Consider the following 23,622-nt stretch of genomic DNA (forward strand, 5'->3'; position numbering starts at 1 on the left):
GCTCTCAGGGTCCGACCCGCGCTGGAGCTGCGGACGCCCGTCGCCGCCGCTGCCGCTGCCGCCGCCGCCGTTTCGACCCGGGCCGCCACCGCCGCTGCGTGTCGCCACCATGAACCAAGACCTTCGCAGGGAGCGGGCAGCCGCCAGCTTCAACCCGGAGCTGCTCACTCACGTCCTGGACGGCAGCCCCGAGAACACCCGGCGCCGCCGAGAGATCGGTGAGGGCGGCGGGGCCGGGCCTCCCTCCTTCCCCGAGCGCGGCTCTGGACTCGCTCGGTGAGGCGTCGCGGGGGCGCTGTGGAGCCTGGGCCGCAGCGCCTGGCTCAGCTTTGGGGAAGCCGGGACCCCCAGTCCCAGGGCCGGCCTGTGGAGGGGTGAGGGGTGAGGGGTGTCGTCCCTCCCGAGCCCGCGCTCCGGAAACCCGCTGGGATTCAAGGAGGTGTCACGGAGCCCTGACTTTCCGTCTTCCTCTTGATGCCCTCTCGCTCCCTTGCAGAGAACCTGATCCTGAATGACCCAGACTTCCAGCACGAGGACTTGAATTTCCTCACTCGCAGCCAGCGTTACGAGGTGGCTGTTAGGAAGAGTGCCAACATGGTGAAGAAGATGAGGGAGTTTGGCATCGCGGACCCAGAGGAAATCATGTGGTTTAAAAAGTAGGTATGCCTTAGCCTGGATTAAGCGCCCAGGCCCAAACCTTAATTTAAACGCGCAGCCCACGGGGCGCCTGGGTGGCTCAGTTGGTTGAGCGACTGCCTTCGGCTCAGGTCATGATCCTGGAGTCCCGGGATCGGGTCCCGCATCGGGCTCCCTGCTTGGCGGGGAGTCTGCTTCTCCCTCTGACCCTCCCCCCTCTCGTGTGCTCTCTCTCTCTCATTCTGTCTCAAATAAATAAATAAAATCTTAAAAAAAAAAAAAGAAATATTAATATTTGGTTAGTGCCAGGTAGGGTCTGAGGGGGATTGGGGCAGAAGAGGGAATAAAAAACAAGAGGGACATGAGATGCTTTGGTGGCTCAATTGGTGAAGCATCTGCCTTCCGCTCGGGTCATGATCCCGGAGTCCTAGGATCGAGTCCCGCATCGGGCTCCCTGCCCGGCGGGGAGTCTGCTTCTCCCTCTGACCCTCCCCCCTCTCATGTGCTCTCTCTCAAATAAACAAATAAAAATAAAATCTTTAAAAAATAAATAAATAAACGCGCAGCCCGTGGTGTCCTTTTTCATCGTGCTCGGCGTTGGAAGACTCAGACTGCTTATTTTCACCCCACTTTCCAGTGAGGTGTGTGAAAACTAGTGTTTACTTTTGTATTGAAGTCTTTTAAAGGGATGACGTTTGTAGAATGCTGAGCATGAATGGAGAGGCTGCAGTTTTCATTCTCAGGAATCTGTACCTACTAACTCCTTTGGCCCAGACATCTCAGTGTAGAGTGATTTAAATTGCAAAATGCCTTTGCTCTTTGTAACAAGGAGGTTTGCTAAGTTGAGAGGCTGAATTCGATTTTTGGTTGCAAGACCAAACAATATTTTGGAGCAATAACATTGTATTTCCTTTTTTTTTTTAAGATTTTATTTATTTATTTGACAGAGAGACACACACAGCGAGAGAGGGAACACAAGCAGGGGGAGTGGGAGAGGGAGAAGCAGGCTTCCCGCTGAGCAGGGAGCCTGATGCGGGGCTCGATCCCAGGACCCTGGGATCATGACCTGAGCCAAAGGCAGACGTTTGACGACTGAGCCACCCAGGTGCCCCACAGATTATATTTCCATATGAGAGTGTAGATCTTGAGTTTAAACTGATGGACAATGGACAATGTGGGGTAGATGAAAACCATGAGTCAAACTTCAGAGTGAATAGAAGATATTTTAAGAACCTAGCATTCTTGAATCTGGTGGCAGCGTTATTTAAATGGATCTCCGGCATATGAGGCCTCCTAAAATCAGGCCTTGGTACTAGTGCTGGAAAGAGTCTGTACTTTTTCTTTTTCCAGACCATCTGTTTTTTTGTTTTGTTTTGTTTCTTAATTAGAAATAAAAGTAAGCACTTTTTTTTTTTTTTGCTTTTATCTGAATGAACACTCTAATTACATGATCTGAGTACAAGATTTCTTTGGCCTGTATGCTCTCTTACACTTCTCATTCATTTCTGGGCACTTCCTTTTTTGGGGGTTTCAACATTTTAGAAGAATTCCATTATTTTCATCAATAAAGATTAAATGATACGAATGGTGTGTATTCAAGAGCCAAGAAAAAGGGAACATGTAAAGTTACAAGTTCTGCATTTATGTAGTGATGGAAATTTCTCCTTTATTCTACTGCCTCTAAAACGTTTGGTATCTAATTTTTTCAGTCTGACCTGATTACTATTGTTGAGGATGAAATAATTTATTCTGGTCCTTAGGACTGTCCTGAGAATGCCTTTCCCTTTTAGTCATAAAATTATGACTTACTTATTTTTAGTAGCCCAAATCAAAGTATTTACCAACTTCCAAGTGTTCTTTTTTACTTTTGAAATTTGTAACTCAAAGCTGTGGGGATATTGAGGTAGAGTACCTCCTAGAAGATTATGTTTCTGAATCACCTGAGTTGGGTTTTAGGTAAACTTCAAAAATGGAAGATTTTATCCTTTTTTAAACAACCCAGAAAAAAGAGGTTTGTTTTGTTTTACTTTTAAGTAGTTGATGCAGTATGTTTCAGAATTGATTAGATTTCATAATCAGTGGTGGTTCATGGAGTGTAAGCAGAGTTGAGTGAAGTCGCAATGAAATAGAGCAAATTCCTTTATGTGGGTTAAAGAGCAGAGGACATGAGCCAGTTGTTTTGCCTGTCATTTTTTATGATACAAACCTTGCTGTTTGGGGAATATAGAGTACCAAGGTGTTTTGTTTTGTTTTGTTTTGTTTTTTAAAGATTTTACATATTTATTTGACACAGAGAGAGCGAGCGAGCACATAGGGGGAGCAGCAGGCAGAGGGAGAGGGAGAAGCAGGCTTCATGCAGGGCTTGATCCCAGGACCCTGGGATCATGACCTGAGCCAAAGGCAGCCGCTTAATGACTGAGCCACCTGGGTGCCCCTAGAGTACAAAGTTTAACACACCTTTGACATCCTTCCAGTATCCCTAGGATAGGACAGGGAGATCAATTTATGTGAGAGAGAGAGAAGGGGATTGAAAATTAGTCTTGGCAGTTACTGAATGCCATTGAATCCAAGCCCACCTCAGTGGTAGCTCACACCTGAGTTTCATGTACCACTAAGAAAGAAAAAGTGCTGCCAGTTAACTATGACCTCCCGTTATTTGCGAGATGCACCTGATTTCTTAAATGCTAAGTTGGGGGGGGTGATGCCAGACAGATGAAATATAGTAATATTTCTCTTTCAGGGGATTTTGAGCATTTACTGGTTTCTTTACAATTATTTCTCCTATCTCAAAATTCATATATGGGACTGTCTTGAAGTCGATGGAATATTAGTAAGATACTTTGAGATTTCTCAACTTGAGCAAAGAACTGTTCCCTCCAGGCCTTGGCAAAAAAAACCCTTGCTGTTTGGGGAATGTAAAAGTTGTTTTCCTGATCTCCTCTTCTGTAATTTTTGTCTTTTAACTCTCCTGTTTACTATGAAAAGAAAACTGTGAAGTGTTCTTAAGAGTAATTTAAAATTCTAATGAGGATCAGCCATGGTTTTTGTTACTCTCCTTCAGGTTTTTAAAGCTGATTCCTTGAAAAGCATCTTCAGGAGGGATTAAACATAATTTAAAAACAAGGACTGAGATTTTGTGCATGAGTTGATTTTCAAACTCTCAAATTCTCAAATTCTTTTGAACTCGAAAGAATCTCAGTATGTTTATTAACATAAACATTCGACAGTCTTTGTGTCACCTATTTTTCCCTCTGAGTTTCCTAGAATTATATTGTGTCATGATCATTATTTCAAATAACCCCACAGCCTCCTCACTTCCCTTCCGGGGAATAGGAGTGTCTTATGTTGCCACCATTTTTGGTACCTAAACTACTACTTCTCTTCCTCAGAAACTCTTGTAAGTTCGTTTCCTATTTTAGTAAAATATAATTGTTAGGGAATGCTGTGGGGCTCTTGCCTTTGAGAGAATGATATCCACATTTATCTTCCTCATCAGGCCTTTGACTCCCACTTCGGTGAGGCGGGGCGTCACTTCTCTACCATCCAGCAGCAGTAAACTCCTGTTGATCCAAGTTACTTGGAAGCTAACTTCTTCTGTTCATACCCCTCCTTTTTCTTGTTGCTCCCTCCATTCAGTTTAAATTGATATTCGATATTGGTGTAAAAATTATGGAACCTCCGGGTTAAAAAGGCATTTTTTTATGTTCCTTGGATGCAGGCATTCTTAGATGGTTCAGTCTGCTCCAAGCACCCCTGAAAAGTGATCTTTGAACCTAAAGGTGGTAGGATTGGTTTTAGGACCTCCCCAAAAGTGAATTGGCAGCCTTTCCCCTTTCTTTTCAGGCTGTGCTCACTGGACAGACCAAGATAAACTGGTGACACTGCTTCCTCCTCATTCCTTGAGGAGTCATGAAGACCAGTTAGGTGATACTTACTTTGTACTTTGAGCTCTTTATATATATAGATAGAACAAAATAGACACCCCTAAGATCTTTAACAGTGTAGCCAGGGCTGACTAGTGTATGTGATTTGTATTTTGACTATTTCACAGATTGTGTTTTATGAAAAAATAGTTGAAGACAGAATTTCAGTGTGATTGGAATTCCCTTAAACTGGAGTGAATATCAAGACCATCAGAGATAAATGTTTAACATTCTCACATTTCTACTTTCCCACCTGTAAACTCTGAAGACCTTTAGAGATCTGTGGTTTGGCCCTGAAATATGTATTTACTATCCTGGATGTTTGCTTTGGTTATTTAGGGAAAAATTAAACTATTCTTTAGAAGCTTTTGTTAGCAGCTCTACAAATAAATGTTCTATGGAGTTCCTTTTGATTTTCAAAACAAGTAAAACTTGAAAATAAAGCAAACACACACTCCAAAGAATCCAATAAAACCAACAGATGACACCAACAAAAACAAAAGGGATTTTTAGGCTAAAACTTGGGTAGAATTTGCTTCCTGGATGAAGTGTAGAATTAAAGAATTCTGGCCCTGAAATGACTTGGGCAGGGAGGGAGTAGATAACACTGGAATTGATCTTTTAGGTGGGAAAATGGTAAATTTTACATTTAATTTCTTAAGAAAAGGGTTGAAATTTTCCCAGCCTCAATCCTGAGGGCCATGGTTGTCTGGCAAGAATGGGTGGTAGAATGCAGTTTCTAGAGTAAGGCTGAGATCGTTTTCTTTTCTCTCCTGTAGAGTGCATTTGGTCAATTTTGTGGAACCTGTGGGCCTCAATTTCTCCATGTTTATTCCTACCTTGCTGAATCAGGGCACCACTGCTCAGCAAGAGAAATGGCTGCTTTCATCCAAAGGACTGCAGATAATTGGCACCTACGCCCAGACGGAAATGGGCCACGGTTAGTCCACATTTGAGGGTCAGTGGGTAACCCATCTCAGGACTTAAACTGATAAATGACTCCTGATGTTTGGTTTTTCCTGCTGCTACACTTTAATTTGTCTTTCAGTTGTTAAGCCTTAAATAAAATTCAGCTTCTCATTTTCTCATAGGTCATTTCCCCATAAACTGGTCCAAGACTCTAGCCTGAAACATCCTTCATTGTTACTTCTAAAAGCCTTTTTACCCTTGCTGCATATATCCCATTTTAATGGCTGTTGAGCATTTTGGAAAGATGGGATTGAAAATGTGGCAGAATTAAGCGTTGGTGTCTAATTATAAAAAGAGACTTTGTTGGAAATTCGTGAGAGTGTTAATGCCTTAGCAATATCTGGAAGTTGCCTCTATGCTTTAACGAAGCTAAAGATGGGGATTTTAAGGGGGGGGGCAGAGGGTTAGAGCATTTAAGTGTCTTACTCTTTCTTTCTTTGCCCACTAGCAGGCTTATAAGGCAGTTTGGAGAAAAGTTCATGATTCTCTTCATTTGATTATAGCAGTCTTTTTTTTTTTTTTTTTTAAAGATTTTATTTATTCATTTGAGACAGCGAGATACAGAAAGAGAGAACCTGAGCAGGGGGAGAGGCAGAGGGAGAAGCAGCCTCCCTGCTGAGCTAGGAGCCAGACGTGGGGCTTGATCCCAGGACCCTACTAGGATCATGACCTGAGCCGAAGGCAGACACTTAACCATCTGAGCCACCCAGGTGCCCCAGAGCAGTCTTTTTATTATACTTTTTTTCTTTACATATTTTTGGACTTCGTATTGCCAGTCATTCTTGGTTCAGTGGCTCAGTCGGTTAAGTGACCGACTGAGGTCTTGGTCTCAGGATCATGAGTTCGAGCCCCATGTTGGGTTCCATGCTGGGCGTGGTGTCTACTTAAAAAAAAAATTGTTTATAAATGGCCAGCTCCTTTCAAAAAGTTTTGTGTTTGGTCTTAATGTGAAGGAAGTTTGTTTTCATAGACAAGGCCATTGGGAGGTTTGGGGGTTTTGAATTTGAGCTGCCCAGTCTCATTCCCTAATTTATCATAAGGCTTCCATTATGTAAATAAGGAGAAGAGGAAGAGATGCAAATAGCATGAAAACTTCATTTTTGTGTTTGATTTGGTGCTTTTTGATTGGTGAAATGGTTTAAGGAAATATTCTTTATCACAATCCCCATGAGAACTGCAGATTCTGGTTGTGATGTTATCTTACAAACACCCTGCCAAAACACCCAAGACTTTTGCTTCAGGATGGCCAATACTGAAATAAGCAGACTGAAGAAAAGTTTTCCTAAGGGAAGGAATATAACACTCATAGAGGTCTTCCTGTCTGGGGGAGGGAGGGAGAGAGAGAGTGTATGAGTGTGTGTGTGTGTGTGTGTAATCTTAAATAGCTTTGTGGTACAGAACCCTTCTTTTGTTTAAGTATGCATCATTGTGAAATTTATTTGACTTATAGTCAGTGCTATTCATAGGAGGCATAAAGATGTAAATTATTCTGAGGCTAAATGGGTTTGATTGTATGTCTCGCTGGTCTCACCCTTCTGCTTCTATAAAGTATGTTGTAAATGTATATTTGCCCTAAATTTTGAAAGAGAAGTAGCGAGGACTTGAAGTTTCTGGTCTGAGGAGCACAGAAATTGGACTGAGGTCCTATGTTGGTCTGGGTGAGTTTGCTTTTTTTATTAGTTTTCTTTCCCTTATTGCTTCTCTTTTTCGGATATTTTCTTGTATTTGAACCAACTTTGTCTTAATCTCTATATTTTAGAGAACGGAGTTGTGAGATTAGGTCTTTTTTCTCGCTGGAATCTCATCCATTCACATTGCTGTTTGTTGTGCTTTGTCCACTGCTGTTCTTTTCTGGGGGCACCAGTCAGTTTGTTGGTTAATTTGCACCCTGTGACAGTATAGCCTTGTGTAAAATAGTAAGTCCTTCAACGTCAAAGAGACTGGAAATAGAGTGACTTGTGCAGATGGAGGTTTGATGGTTCAATCCAGAGACTTCAGAATGTTGACTGGCCAACAGTGATTATCTCAAGTGTCACAGAATTGGCTATAACTTTGAGTTTGGGATTCTTTCAGCTCTAGGTAGGTGCTGAGAAGTGAGGAGACAACAGCATTGCTCAGGCTCCTTCCAGGATCCTGAAGGGTCTTAAAATTCAGTCCCCTGCACGAAGTCTCCGTCATCTCTTTTCTCTCTTCCCTCCTCTAAATACTCACCTGTGTGTAGAGGCACACGAAATCCGACACACACTTGGTCTGTGGGTCTGTGAGCCTTATTCAAGGGCAGAAGTCCGGGCTGAGGGGCGCACCCTCTCCCAGGGGTTCTGGTGTCGAAGGGACTGTCTGTGGAACGTGGTCCAGCAATAATCCTCTTGACCATACCTTTCTCCGGGTCCCAAAGCAGGTAGTGTGCTTGGTCTTCACAGATACTTGGTCACTTCAAGTTCTGGCCACTTTATAGCAATTCTCCTTCTTTGTTTTCTGCTGTTGTTAATCAGGAAAATAGAGCTTAGACAATACAGTTACCGTCCTTGAAGATCGGTGCAGTATGTCAGCACCTTCCCATCACCAGTACTCAAATATGAACTAAAGCACCTCTCTTCCTTTGAAACTTGAGAAATAGATAAATAGTAAACAGGACTGTGTAAGTCACTAGTCTTTCTCCCTGTATTTTCACTACTGTCTCCTGTCCTCTTTCTTCCGAGTGAGTCTCTTTCCTGTTGGACTTCCCATGAGACTTGCTCCCTAGGTTTTGGGGCTATTCGAATTCCCCACCATGATTGTTAATAACAATATAAACTTCTTTACAAAAACTATGACCTTTAGGGTTATGCCTTCAGAATATCTTTCTCAGAAGTAAATTACTGCATTGAAAGGAGTGAACATTTTATAGCTATTGCATAGTTTAAGACTTCTTGAAACACCGAACAAGTTTATAGTATATTTAGCAAATTATTAGTGTACCGTGTTTCCATAAGCCCCATCAATGGGGTTACTTTAATTTTTTTTTTGCTACTTTAATATATATCTAAGAGTTAAAGTTTTAATTTTCCAAAGCCAGTGAGCCTGGATGTTTTGGCTTACTGTCTGTATTTCCTGTGTATAAACCGGGTTTTTCTCCTTTGCGTATTGATTAAATAGAATCTGTACATTGATCTTATAAATATGTTGTATCCTTTGAGTATTTTTTTTTAAAGATTTTATTTATTTATTTGAGAGAGAGAATGAGAGACAGAGAGCACGAGAGGGAAGAGGGTCAGAGGGAGAAGCAGACTCCCTGCTGAGCAGGGAGCCCGATGTGGGACTCGATCCCGGGAGTCCAGGATCATGACCTGAGCCGAAGGCAGTCGCTTAACCAACTGAGCCACCCAGGCGCCCCTTCGAGTATTTTTTGTATTGCCTTCTGTTTTGTTAAATGCTTTGGCTTTATGTATTGAATGCATCCTTCTCTGAGTAGGTATAAATTTTTTTCCCCCATATCTTGGATAATTATTCCTTTATTTTCTTCCAGTTTTTTTGTTTGTTTGATTTATGTTTAATGCTTTGACTTGTATATGGTATAGAATGATGAATGAATCCCACCATTTGTATGTTTATTAACTAGTATTTTTCCCCCTTTCTTTCCAGTTCTTAGAGTTTTATTGTTTCAATTTATTTCTGGAACCTTAAAAATATATTGATTAGTACCTTTGGTTTTCTCCTAATATCATAAACATTGGTTCATTGTTGCTTTGTAAGATATTTAAAAATCTGATAGGATAAGCCTGCTGTTGTTATATTTTAAGACCTACATATTTGGTGTTCTTGTATACTTACTCTTCTAGGCAAATTCCGATCTTAATTTGTCAAATTCTAAATTATATTCAGCAGGAATTTCAAATCCGTGTTACATTAAATCCTTGTATTTCTTGGGAAGTACTATCTTTATTATGATAAAGGACTGACTTCTCAACCAGGAATTAGCAATTTCTTGACTGTTATGTATAACTTCTTCTATTCATCCTATTAGGTATTGATATTTTTCCTAATTAAATCTTTACTCTCCTGAACTAAGTTACATAACAAATTTTAAATATTTTGTAGTGTTTCTAAATTGCTTTTCTCTTTACTGAGGTTTCTGCTTTAAGCATCCTAATGGATAAGAATGCAGTTGATTTTTTTTCTTCCTTAGAGCCTACAGATTTTCTAAATTCATTCATTATTGATGGTATTTTGTTGTTGATTTCCTAGGATTATAATCATGCTGTCCCCGGATATGCTATTTTAAGTCCTTCCTTTCTTATGTATTATTAATCTAATCATTTTGTCCTCAGCGTTGGCTGACAGCCCCGTGTCATGTAGAGGGAGAGACTGGGAAAGCCTTTTGGTGTTATGGTTTTAAAAGAATTGACTGTAGCACTTCACCAAAGTAAAATGTTGGTGCTTTGTAATTTTAAAATAAATGATTTTAAAATAACATATAATCTTTATCATGCATACATAACCAACTTTTTGCAACAAATACTTGATTTAAGTCAAAAAAACTATCAGGTCACTTTCTCCTTATAACACGTCTAAATTTCATCCACTTGTGAATATAATCCTTACCCTTGTCATAAGAGACCTTTTTCTCCTAAAAACTTTCTTCAGTCTCAAAGGGTTTCTGATTACAGTAGTTTATCTCTGCCCCACTCACTGTGTTTTGTGGTAACGCTGACATTTGTCATTCCGTTATCCAGCACACTGATGCAGACCCCTCCTGTGAGTCTGGTGGGCTGCTTCAGAGTGGCCCGTCCTCCCCAGGAATCGCTCTGGGTTCTAGCAATGCAAAGTCATCTTCCAGCGCTAACAGTGGACCTTCCCAGGCCACGGGGTTCAGTCCTGGATCCACCAGTTTGCTCCTGGCAGGTCCCAGGTGTACGTTGATTTTTCTTCCTAGGCACCATTCTTTTATTTTATTTTATTTTATTTTTTTTAAAGATTTTATTTATTTATTTGACAGTGAGAGAGGGAACTCAAACAGGGGGAGTGGGGGAGGGAGAAGCAGGCTTCCCGCAGAGCAGGGAGCCCAATGCGGGGCTCAATCGCAGGACTCTGGGACCATGACCTGAGCTGAAGGCAGACGCTTAACGACTGAGCCACCCAGGCACCCCGGCACCATTCTTTTAAAACCTAGAGGCAGTGGCATTCCTGTTTGTGAGGGAAAGCACTCTCTCATCACACAAATGTGTTTATCTGGAGGATTTCCACTGTTTCTTTAACTTTTTATTTTATTTTATTTATTTATTTTTTTAATAAATGTTTTATTTATTTATTCACGAGAGGCAGAGGGAGAAGCAGGCTCCCCGCCTAGCAGGGAGCCCGATGCGGGACTCGATCCCAGGACCCTGGGATCATGACGTGAGCCCAAGGCAATCGCTTAACCATCTGAGCCACCCAGGTGCCCTCTTTAACTTTTTATTTTGAAATGATTATAAATTCATAGGAAGTTGCAGAAATAGCACAGAGAGATTCCATGGACCTGTCACTCAGTTTCCACCAGTGCTAACGTGTTACGGGGGATTTCCCTTTGCCACTTCCAAGGAGAGCTGCTCTGGTTTGGGCAGCTCTCCTTGGTCTCTCTGGTGTCCTCATTGTTGTGCTCAGTCCTGGTTGCACTTGCACGAGAATTTCCCTAACCAGAAGATGTGATTGGGTGGTAGGATTCTTGTCCTCGTTCTGCCATTATCTTCTTGATCTAAAAGCACTTAACTCACCTCAGCCTAATTTCTTTATAAAATGAGCACGTGGGTCACACATTCTTTGATTTTTCTGTGATTGGGTAACAGAAAGCACAACCACGCAACTGGAAGACATAGCTGATCAGCCCTCGCCCGAGCAGTGCGCCCTGGTTATTTTCCACCTTACTTTCTGGACAAACGGAGAGGTTTTTTGGTGTTTTTTTTTAATACTTTATTTATTTATTTGGCAGAGAGAGACACAGCGAGAGAGGGAACACAAGTAGGGAGAGTGGGAGAGGGAGAAGCAGGCTTCTCGCGGAGCAGGGAGCCCGATGGAGGGCTCAATCTCAGGACCCTGGGACCATGACCTGAGCCGAAGGCAGACGCTTAACGACTGAGCCACCCAGGTGCCCCCAAACTGAGAGGTTTTAAAACTGAAAAGTTGCATAGGCTAATTTCTAAGATAATTAAAGAGAATAATAAGAGCAATTTAGAGTCGATTAAGTTAGAGCTAGAAGTTCAATGGGAGGCCAGTGATGTGGAAGGATAACAAAGGCATATCAATCTATTTCCTATTAGAAAGAAATTCACACAGAAGTCTAAGGCATCTGCAAATTTTAAGTTGAAAAGAATGACTTTAGAAAGTGGATTCAGGGGCACCTGTCTGGCTCAGTCATAAATAAATAAATAAATAAATGGATTCAGAATTAAAAAACTTAAGATGTTTATTATCATTAGTGATAATTCCCAAATAATTTGTTTGTTATGCATGAATATGTTATTTGTAATTATTATTAATGGTCTCTAATAGAAGTTGCATGTCTTTTATTTCTGATACTAATCACTGGGTAAAGAGCATTGTCAATTTTTGTATTAAATTGTTTCAGTAGGGCATGGCTGGTAACCAGATTAAAAAAAAAAAAAGAACCAGATTTATGTAGGGAATGTGGATCTATGCTGGATGTTTTATGAACAAACACGAAGGATTCCAGCCTAGAAGCATTACTGAAATTGCTTTTAGGAAAGCCTGTCGGCTGGGGCATCATTTTGTCCATCTGAGAGAACAAAGTTCTCCTGTCTCACATTCTCATCAGAGTAAATACTTGTACAACTTAAATTCTCCATCCTGTACAGCCTCTTCAAATTTTTTATTTCCTTTGATTTAATTGTAAGGCTGGACTCCTCTGCCCAACTCGCATGTTTATGCTGCACAGGCTTTGGAATCGGTAGCCAATCCTCACCAAGACTGATTATTTAAGAGCTGAGTAGCGTAAGAACAAACTTCTTGCCAACTTAAGAAAAATGAAATTTGCCAAGAGTTGATTAAAGTAATACAGAAAGAGACAGTGCTCCCACCCACGATAATGTCCACCCAACTAACTTCATACTTACAGGTTTTTTTTCTCCTTCCCCTTACTCTGTTCACATTTGCTGATTCTCTCACACCTGATGACTCTTCTCTCAAATGCCCATCCTTGGTGTTTCTTCGAAGTTTTGTGCACCGAGGGCGGCCTGAGCCTCTGGATCTCCACTTGGGCATGTTCTTGCCTACTTTACTTCACCAGGCAACCGCGGAGCAGCAGGAACGCTTCTTCATGCCCGCCTGGAACTTGGAGATCATTGGCACTTATGCCCAGACAGAGATGGGCCATGGTACGGTGCATTCAGTCTACCTTCTGGGTTGGGCGGGGCTCTGCAGGCTTAGCGTATGTGGAGAGCCCACTGTATGTTAGCAAGGGCATATCCGCGTACCGTGGTCTTTCTGCAGAAGCCAGGTTTTTTTATATATACAGGTCTTGGCATAGACGTGGCTTTGGTCAGTGGAAATTAAAGGTTATGTTGTCACAGAGATATGCTGATTATTCTTTTTCATGGTTCCCTTTCAGTGAGTCAAGAATTACAAGTTAGGATTTATTTACTGAGTGGCTTTTCAAGTTCACTGGAGTTGTGTAGAATTTGTGTGCATGTAACATCTGAACCCATCTTTCTTTCTTCGATACGATCTGATTCCCTTTCCTACGGATACCTTAATGGACTTGCACAAATTCCAGAAGAAACACAGATCAGTAGTACAGGTGTTCTCTGACTTGCTTGAGGGAAATGAGTGGCTTGTAGAACCATAATTCAGTCAAGGTCTGAAGGTAGCTTGGCCAAAGATTAAGAAAAAAAGAAGAAAAAAAAAAGCTGTTTTGGAGGGAGTGGCTGTCCCTGTTAATCTGGTCTGTATTGGTGTCTCTGTTTGCTATTCATTTCCTTCTGTCTTCTCTTTTCCTATTTCAAGGTTTCAGAACTGATCTAATGTAATGTATATTTGCCATGTGCTCTCATTTCTGTGCAACTTTATCTTAATTTTATAGCTAATTTGGCTCTTGGTACTAAATTGTATTTTAGAGGATTTTTACAAGACCCAGAGTGGAGTATTGTTTGGTTCCATTGTGCATTTGCAAACATTCTGTCATTATCTCTTCTGTTACTCTGTTACTTCTTTTCCTGTAAAAACTTCTTTGCTGAAAGTGGCTGGTTCCTTGATTCTCACATGTACTTGAGAAGGTTGTGGATCACACATGAAGTGGCCATTTCTGTTCCTCAACTTGGAGGTTTCTAAATGTTTCAAAGTTTAAGTGTTTAATGAGGTCTGGAATTAGCTAAGCAGTTTGGAAAAAGGTTCTCGGCATTGGCTTCTGGATAGTATATTAGAGGGAGTGTCACTTAGAATATTTTTCTGTTAACTGTTTTCCAAGAATTTTGGCACATTTGTATTAGGATTTAAAGCGTGAATCTTTGTCCATCTCCAGTAAACATGACACTGGGAACTCTTCTAGTCACAGTAATGAACCAGCCAGGGTCGAAGTTAAGGCCTGGCGTTGGAAATCGCAGCGTGCACTCAGACCTTATTACTGGACCTTTAGAAATCAAAAAAAAAAGGTCACTGTTCCAGGTCTTTTTCCCCATAGTGTATTTCTTTTTGAAGTCTGGTTTTCCATTCTAGAAGTCACTCTGAAGTAAGTCTTTAATTTATAAGAACTTTGGCTGAAGTCTCTTTCTGTCACCTCTTATCTTAATCTTTGTAAATAGAGAAGCCCAGAATGTTGAACTGGTGTGTAGACACCATACATGAGTTGAAATTGGCACATTTAAACTTAGAGATGTTATTTTAAAAGAGCAGTTAACTTCCCTGTTAGGTTCCTATCCTATGATCTTGTGAAAATACGATTCTAAACTGCCTTTATATTTTCTTTTGGTTGATCTAAATAGAGGTGCATTAATTAAAAAGTATAGAAATAGAACATGCTTGACATTTATATTTTCACCTTGATAGGAACTGCCTGGTTTGAATATAGGAAATTATGGGGCGCTTGGCTCAGTCAGTAGAGCACGTGACTCTTGATCACGGGGTCATGAGTTCGAGCCCAATATTGGGTTTACTTTAAAAAAAAAAAGTATAGGGAAGTATCTGTATCAGTTATTAACTATTTGTAGCTCATCTACAAATATCTTGTTTTTGTTAGATTTTGTTGTTCTCTGAGATACTAGAGCTGAAAAGACGGGGCAGGAGATTTTACCCTGTGCCTATTTGTTCCCATATTTTATCCAAGGTGAATGTAACTTATTTCCTTAGGAACTCATCTCCGAGGCTTGGAAACCACAGCCACTTACGATCCTGAAACTCAGGAGTTCATTCTCAACAGCCCTACTGTGACCTCCATCAAGTGGTGGCCTGGTGGACGTATGTGAATTTTTTAGCATTTGTTGGATGTTTTGACGAGTTATTACAAGATGGTGTTTAGGATGTAGAGCTTCTATGGGAATATCATTTTGAAATGTAGGAAACGCTCTGAAGGCTCTTCTCGGCTGTTGATAGTCTCCTGTAGTGCTTGTTGTAGACCTGTCCTCCATTTACAAGGCACAGAAGGGACAGCTGTCTCACTCTGAACTTTGCATTTGAATATTCCCATCATTAGCGCAGTTTCCTTAGTCACCATGTAAAGCAGCTTAGTCTTCCCTGTGTGGTTTTAAGTTATAAGTAATTTAAATGTAAACAGCTGCGTGTGGCTAGTGGCCACTGTTTTAGAAAGCACTTCATTAAGGGAGAAAAAGGAAATAAATTAATGTTTTTATGGTTATCCTAAAAAAAAATTTTATGTAAATGAATGAGAAATAAGTAGAAAAGAAAGTAAAGTCTTTCTGATTAATTTTTTTTTAGTGAAGTCTTTCCTAAAATGAAGGATTACTATCAAATCAACAAACTGTACACCTTAAACTTAGAAATATTGTAGGTCCATAATATCTCAATAAAATGTGTATAAAAGCTTTTATATATATAGAATGAAGGATTGCTTTGCCAAAATTCAGTAAATTTTAATGACTATCAGCTTAAGTGAATTTCTTTCTGAAAACTGGGTGTGGTACTGTTGTAAGCCTCTTGGGTACACTTTATCGATGGAGGCTGGTATTTAACATACAGTTTTTCCCCATCTTTTATTTCTGTCCTTTGAAAGTGTAAGAAGGTTTGCTCACTTCTCTCTCTCCTGTTCTCCAGTTGGGAAGACTTCAAATCATGCAATAGTTCTTGCCCAACTCATCACTGAGGGGAAATGCTACGGATTACATGCCTTCATCGTACCTATTCGTGAAATTGGGACCCATAAGCCTTTGCCAGGTTAGAATTGTTTGTCTGCTGTTGAGATGAAAAACTAAACCGATCACTTTCTTCTGCAAAAAGCATAGCACACAATGAAAGAGGCCAGGGCAAGCCGGGAATTGCAGAGCACAAGCACCTTGTGACTTTCCTTTCATCTGTGGTAGGTATTACCGTGGGAGATATCGGCCCCAAATTTGGCTATGATGAGATGGATAATGGCTACCTGAAGATGGACAATTATCGTATTCCCAGAGAAAACATGCTGATGAAGTATGCCCAGGTATCTTTGGAGGAGCAGAGGTGTCAAACATGGGGGTTTCAGCAGCTGTTGATAACCACGGGGTTGCAAGGGTGTGTTTTTTTGGAAGGTAATAACCTATTTTTACTTCTGATGCTTCTTTTATTAACGACACTGAAATCAAGAGCAGTTGGCAGGTAAAAAGAACATATTCTAGTTTGCTAAACCAGTGGGTCTCAAACTTTAGCATGTGTTAGAATCACCTGGAGGGCTGTATAAAGTAGATCAGGGTGGGGATGAGGTTTTGTATTTCAAGCAAACTCCCCGGAGATGCTGCCATTCTGGGGACCACCCTTTGAGAATCATGAGCACAGACTGCCACTTGGGTTTAACAGAATGAAGCATCAGTCCCATGTTCTTTGTCCAGGTGAAGCCTGATGGCACGTACGTGAAACCTGTGAGTAACAAGCTGACCTACGGGACCATGGTGTTTGTCAGGTCCTTCCTTGTAGGAGAAGCCGCTCGGTCTCTGTCCAAGGCTTGCACCATTGCCATCCGGTACAGCGCTGTGAGGCACCAGTCCGAAATCAAGCCAGGGTAAGGGAGGCATCTGAGATTGCTAAAGACCTACCTTTGACCCCATTCAAATATCAAAATTCCCAAATGTGATCTCGAGAATATGCATTGGCCTTGCAAAATCAGCTAAGGTGGCAGTATGCTGGGTCTGCTCCTTAAAAACTAGACTTCCTTTTTTTAAGTAGAAAGATGAGGATAGCCACCTTACTATTTTTAACCTAAGAAAAACAGTAATATTACTTGAGCTCTATAAATGAAATGTTTAGGGGCACCTGGGTGCCTCAGTTGGTTAAGTGTCTGCCTTCGGCTCAGGTCATGATCCCAGGACGCTGGGATCGAGCCCTGAGTTGGACTCTCTGCTCAGCGGGGATCCTGCTTCTCCCTTTCCGCCTGCTAGTGTGCTCTCTCTCTCTCAAATAAATAAATATCTTTAAAAAAAAAAAAATAAATGCAATTTTAGAACACTAAAGGCAGTTTGAAAATCCTAATTGCTCCTAACAGCTATGAATTGGGTATGTTGGGAATGGCATGAATGGGACTCCCTGTTGTGTTCATAGCCGTAGGTTAGTCTTACTGCCTTTCACTTGAGTGTGACTCCCTGATGACCTTTTTAACTCCTGTAGAAAGAATAAAGAAATCGGTAAGAGCTGACCTTCTTAGATGTCATATGGTTAACTCTGTGCATTGGGCCTTCTCCAAAATTATGGTTAAAATAGTTTTTTCAGGGCGCCTGGGTGGCTCAGTTGGTTAAGCGACTGCCTTCAGCTTAGGTCATGATCCCAGGGTCCTGGGATCGAGTCCCGCATCGGGCTCCCTGCTCGGCGGGGAGCCTGCTTCTCCCTCTCCCACTCCCCCTGCTTGTGTTCCCTCTCTCGCTGTGTCTCTCTCTGTCAGATAAATAAATAAAATCTTTAAAAAAAAAAAAAATAGTTTTTTCAGCCATCTAGTGTGTTAGACTTCTTTATCATTGCTTTCCTTCTATGAAGTTAACCTTGATTTTTGTATGTTGCTATGAGATAGTTTCCTTAGTTATACTGCAAAGACTAAGATAGATATGAACTTCACAGCTAGAAAATACTCTCCGCCTAGGCGGTTCAACAAGGTGGTTGAGAACATGGTTTTCTGTAGCCAAACAGCCTAGATTTCAATTAAGTGAGGATCTACCACATATTCGCTGTGTGACCTTAGGCAGGTTCTTAACCTCTTTTTTCCCCTTGGTGAAATGGGGAGAGTGCTAGCTTTTCAGTATGTCGAAGTATTTAGACCAGAATCTGGTGCAAAATAAGTTCTATGTATAAGTGTTTACTTTTGTTTCTTCTCTATCCTTTAGTGAACCAGAACCACAGATTTTGGATTTTCAGACCCAGCAGTATAAACTCTTCCCACTCCTGGCCACTGCCTATGCCTTCCAGTTTGTAGGTGCGTACATGAAGGAGACCTACCATCGAATTAATGAGGACATTGGCCAAGGGGATCTCAGTGAACTGCCTGAGGTATGTGTTTCCTCATTCACTTGTGGGCACCCTTGCCTGTTGGATAATGTCCAGAGAAAACTAAATGTTGGGATTTCTTGAGAAGAACCCATGTGTTCTCAAAAGATACAGCCATTATTTTAATTGAAAGTGAATCAGATATGAAGATATGTGGGTTTTGTTTTTTAAGTTTCAGAAGTACTACACTGTGTTGGTTGTTTATTAATCAAAGGAACATAAGTGGTGACTTTTTTGCCAAGTGGAGCACTGTGGAAGGGAGTGTGGGAACAATATGAATTCAGGCCGCCGAGATGACCGTGCTTCAGTTTGCACGCATGGCAAGTGATGTGGCGAGTGACTGGCACTGTTAGGGGAGGAAGAGAGGGCTTCTTGCCGGGAGGCTCAGACCGTGGGCGCCAGCCGCGCCCTGACAGCCCGTGCATCCCCTCCAGCTCCACGCCCTCACTGCCGGCCTGAAGGCTTTCACCTCCTGGACAACTAATGCTGCTCTCGAAGCCTGTCGGATGGCGTGTGGCGGACACGGCTATTCTCACTGCAGTGGCCTTCCAAATATCTATGTCACTTTCACGCCCACCTGCACCTTTGAGGGAGAGAACACAGTCATGATGCTGCAGACGGCTAGGTGAGAATCTGATTTGTATTGTTAAAACGTTTGAGGGGCGTCTGGGTGGTCAGTCCGTCAAGCATCCAACTCTTGGTTTTGGCCCAGGTTGTGATCTCAGGGTCCTGGGATCGAGCCCGGCGTCAGGCTCCGCACCCAGTGCAGAGTCTGCTTGGGATTCTCTCTCCCCTCTCCCTCTGCCCCTTTCCCCCACCCGCACGCTCTCTCCCTCTCTCAAAAAAAAAAAAAAAAAAAGAATGTTTGAGTCCTTTTCATCAGTTCCTGTTCCCGTGTTTGCTCTTCACGGTACATTTGTTCCTGAGAGATGGTGGTTTTGCCTTCCATCCCGACCCACTGGTTTTATCTTGTGGTCGGCCGAGCGAGTACAAAACACCTATCACGTTGCTTAAAGTCACTGCAAGAGTTCATCTCTGTTTCACGAGAAGCATAGTTACTGAGAGCATGTGCACTGGTGATTTTTAGGTTCCTGATGAAAAGTTACGACCAAGTGCACGCAGGGAAGTTGGTGTGCGGCATGGTGTCCTACTTGAATGGCCTGCCCACTCAGCGCATCCAGCCGCAGCAGGTAGCAGTGTGGCCAGCGGTGGTGGACATCGACAGCCCCGACAGCCTAACGGAAGCATACAAACTTCGTGCGGCCAGGTGAGTCCCCCCCTCAGGAGCTGGGGGGCCTCTGGGGGCTGGGGCCTGAGTACTGCCCGGCATTTCCTGCAAGCTCCGGTTTTCTTTCACTTCTTAACAGATTGGTGGAAGTTGCTGCAAAAAACCTTCAAAATGAAGTGATTCACAGAAAAAGCAAGGAGGTAGCATGGAACCTAACTTCCGTTGACCTTGTTCGAGCAAGCGAGGTCAGTGATAGTTCTCCCTCTCTCTCTCTCTCCTCTTCTCTCTCTCCCTCTCCATCCTTCACACCGTCCCAACCCATTTTCTTAGTGCAGAAACCCTTGTTGGTGTGCGGTGAATTTTTTTCAAAGGTTCTCTCACTCTGGTGTTTTCTTTTTATCTAGGCACATTGCCACTATGTGGTAGTTAAGCTCTTTTCAGAAAAACTCCTCAAAATTGAAGATAAATCTGTCCACGCTGTCTTAAGGAATTTGTGTCTCTTGTATTGTCTGTATGGAATCAGTCAGAAGGCAGGGGATTTTCTTCAGGTGAGTATTTTCTGAATTTAAGTCTGTTTTTTGTTTGTTTGTGTTTGTTGGTAGAAAACTCTTTGTGGTTTACTTTATAGCCGTGTGTGTGCACATATATATGAATGTCTGTCTGTATACGTGTATATATGTGTTTGCTTGTTTTATCTCTTCTAGGGAGGTATCATGACAGAGTCTCAGATTACCCAAGTAAATCAGCGCATAAAGGAGTTGCTGATTGCAATTCGCCCAGATGCTGTTGCTTTGGTGGATGCGTTTGATTTTCAAGATGTGACACTCGGCTCTGTGCTTGGCCGTTATGATGGGAATGTGTATGAGAATTTGTTTGAGTGGGCCAAGAAATCCCCACTGAACAAATCAGAGGTACAAAAAAACAATGTCTTTTCACCTTTTGAAATTCTTCATTACATATTTTTTTTTTTAAAGAGTTTATTTATTTATTCATGAGAGACAGAGAGAGGGAGAGAGAGGCAGAGGGAGAAGCAGGCTCCCAAGGAGCAGAGAGCCCAACGTGGGGCTCGATCCCAGGACCCTGGGATCATGACCCGAGCCGAAGGCAGACGCTTAACGACTGAGCCACCCAGACGCCCCTCCTCTGTGAAAGTTTTGGAAGCTCCTATGGCCTCTACGGACAGTCACTTTGAGTAACAGATTCAGAAGGAAACTGGGATGTTCCCACAGTACACAGGTCTTTCATCTCCTTGAGTGTTTAGTAACTATTGGACATGTTCAAACATATACAAAAATAGAATACTGTAATACACCCCTGTGTATCCTTTGTCACACCTCAGTGACTAATCTCCTGGCCATTGTGTTTCACCTGAAAACCCTCCCTCTGCCCCGAGCGGTGCACCCCCACCCCCCGTCTCCCCTGGGGATTATGGTGATACAAATCCAAGATATTAGATAACTTTATCCATGGATATTTCAGTATGTGTCTCTTAAAAGATAAGGACTTTTTGAAAACATGACCACAGTGCCATTCCACCCCCAAATAGGAATCATGTCATGAACTACCCAGTGTCCAAATTCCTCAATTAACTGTTTTTTTTCCCGTCAGTGTTTTGGATCACGATCCAAATAAGGCCCAGATACCTTCTCAGTTAAAAGTGTGCTAGTTGATGCTGCAGGCCCCTCATCAGTAATTCTTTCTCTCTCCCTTCCCTGCAGGTCCATGCGTCTTACTTCAAGTACCTGAAACCACTGCAGTCCAAGCTCTGAAGGGTCGTGGGGACAAGTGCAATTCGCTCCAGAATGAGCTGGACTCGACATCCCTTATACTTGTCACACAAAGCTGCTTGGGATCTTGACCAAACTCAGAGAGCTATAGAGCAAATGATAAATTGAGCCCTTTCCTCTTTTTATAAATGAAGAAAAAAATGAACAGATTTCAGAGATTAAATGAAAAAAACGGATGTGTTTTAAGTGCCATTAACACTGCACGAGGCCTGTTGGGCATCAGAAAGAGCTTTAAGAGATGCAGCATGACTTCGATCTGTGGTGCTGCTGACCCCAGTAGGCCATGACCTCGGATAATTCGTAGAATGTAACTACTAAGTAGTTAGTTATTTTCACCTCTTAATTGCTCATCACTGGATCTGTAAGTGTTTTTAAGCAAAGGTATTTTTTAAGTGGGGTCAAGCCCTTCCCACCTTTTTGCTAAATGTTCTTCTGCTCCTGCCATGGGCCCTGGCCAAGAAACAGGACTGAAGAGAAGGGATTCGGGGAAAGAAACAAATCAGGAAACTTAGCGTGAGTGAAATGTGTGCCTGACACATTGACATGACTTCCGCCCGCTTGCCCCTCTTTGCCGACCTGTTGTTACCACCTAACTACTCGCGGCAGCATCTTCCCGGCACAAGGGGAACGCCAGCGCAGGGCTAGCAAAGGATCACTGTCCCGTGTCGTTAGGAATTAATCTTCCATTCGAGGGATCCCTAAATCATCGGTGTGGTAGCACAGCAACTCACTTTGTCCCAAAACTTCCTGGGAAGGGGCAAAATGCAAAATCATCTCTGCATTTGACACTTGGCAACTGATGGCACCTCCATCAGTGGTGATTCATCTCCCTCCCCCTCGCCCTGTCCTGGAAGAGATGCTGAGAAACAAGAAGGGGTCACAGTTCCTTTGTAGTAGAATGCATACAGGGAGAGCTCTCTTAGTTGCAGTTACTGTGACTGTGGTGTCCCTACCAACTGGTTTTTCTGGAACAATCCAGATTTTCTATGTTCTGCCATTTGTCATAAGCCGTTACAGTGCTTGGAGCTCACAGTGTCTGGCCGTACAAAGGTAGAAGCATCACTCAGGCTACCTCTTCTGCCCAGGAGTACCACAGAAAACTCCTTTGACAAACCATGTCTTCTGGTTTTTGGATATAAGTCATTGAATCAATATAATCATCGAAACTATGGCTAAAGGATAAATGCAAGTTCCATAGAATCACTTTCCTATTGTACATTGGCTTTATTTTCAGTTTTTTTCTAGGAGCTTGATCTGAATTGTGACATTGTCCTTTGAGCTGAAATCTAATTTACAAAATCATTCTACATTTAAAGGTTAAACATGTACTTCCTAATGAAGGTTTTTCGTAAAATCGATGTAAAACAGCATCACTTGATTTTTTTTTTTTCTAAGATTTTATTTATTTATTTGACAGAGAGAGACCGTGAGGGGGGAACACAAGTCGGGGGAGTGCGAGAGGGAGAAACAGGCTTCCCACTGAGCAGGGAGCCCAGTGTCGAGCTCGATCCCAGGACCCTGGGATCATGACCTGAGCCGAAGGCAGACGCTTAACAATTGAGTCACCCAGGTGCCCCATGATTTTTTTTTAATAACCTGTTAACTGTATCTGTGACATCTGTCTCATGAAACCAGTTGTTCTAGAATCAGTCTTGAGAACGTAGTATAATTCAGGCGAAATGTCATCCCTACCTTGGGACCCAACATAAAATCTATCCCAGTGAAACCAGTTATATGAGACTTTTCATTGCCAGCAGAAATCCTTCCACCAAGAGAGCTGACTGGGAATTGTTTTAAGATTGAAGTAACAAGCACTGTGTTAATTTCTTTGGGATATATCTTGACAATAGTTCAGATTCTTGGAAATAACAGTAAATCGCTTAATATTGACCTGTTAAATGTAGAATTGCTTCAAAACTAGTGGTTAAATACCTTATTCGCAGATGAACATCTGTAGTTGGGATCTGAATGTGTTTGAATTAACACCCACCTAATCCCGCTGCATAGATCTGGGATCTCTCTAGGCAGGTTTGAGCAAGTTGTAGACACTACAGAGCCACCTTCAGTCCAGCACCTTGAGTATTATTTAAAAGCGAAATCTGATATTTGATACTGTTTTTATTAACATTGGGATTTTTGTCTTGTACTTTATTCACCGTAACCTAAGAATATAGTAAAACCTCCCTAATTTGTACTATCACGAGGAAAAGAGAATGCCACATAATTAAAAAGTCTAAGCTACGAAGAATTTTAAGGTCCAGGTTTATGACGTTATCAGGTGCAGGTAACACTAAAATAAAGCACGCCCTCCCCAGTGGAGGAATGCATGTTTGTCGGCAGCGGCAGATCCAGTTTGCACTCCCAAAGAAGCCAGGTCTGTGCTACAGATAAGTTTGGTTCTTTTGTGAGCCATTTTCACCAAAAGTACAAAGATAAATTT

The 23,622-nt window shown here is 42.1% G+C and overlaps 1 protein-coding gene across 3 annotated transcripts; it reads left to right on the forward strand.

Annotated features, from left to right (window-relative positions):
- Nucleotides 1-16: 16 nt before the first annotated feature.
- On the forward strand, nucleotides 17-22,547 carry ACOX1 (acyl-CoA oxidase 1). Of its 3 annotated transcripts, none has more exons than XM_035025978.1 (14): nucleotides 17-218; nucleotides 497-656; nucleotides 5,339-5,499; nucleotides 14,841-14,948; nucleotides 15,762-15,881; nucleotides 16,028-16,143; nucleotides 16,529-16,698; nucleotides 18,008-18,170; nucleotides 18,602-18,792; nucleotides 19,255-19,434; nucleotides 19,535-19,640; nucleotides 19,800-19,943; nucleotides 20,100-20,306; nucleotides 21,114-22,547. In XM_035025978.1, the coding sequence occupies exons 1-14, from the start codon at nucleotides 110-112 to the stop codon at nucleotides 21,162-21,164; spliced, it is 1,986 nt and encodes a 661-aa protein (XP_034881869.1). In that variant the 5' UTR covers nucleotides 17-109; the 3' UTR covers nucleotides 21,165-22,547. The 3 variants fall into 3 exon arrangements, with proteins under 3 accessions (XP_034881869.1, XP_034881868.1, XP_034881870.1); XM_035025977.1 differs by lacking the exon at nucleotides 5,339-5,499 and adding an exon at nucleotides 12,714-12,874; XM_035025979.1 differs by lacking the exons at nucleotides 5,339-5,499; nucleotides 20,100-20,306; nucleotides 21,114-22,547 and adding exons at nucleotides 12,714-12,874; nucleotides 20,022-20,044 and having other exon boundaries at nucleotides 19,800-19,963.
- Nucleotides 22,548-23,622: the final 1,075 nt, after the last annotated feature.

This window comes from Mirounga leonina, unplaced genomic scaffold (assembly GCF_011800145.1).
Source record: "Mirounga leonina isolate KUSES-001 unplaced genomic scaffold, KU_Mleo_1.0 Mir_197, whole genome shotgun sequence".
NCBI lineage: Eukaryota > Metazoa > Chordata > Mammalia > Carnivora > Phocidae > Mirounga > Mirounga leonina.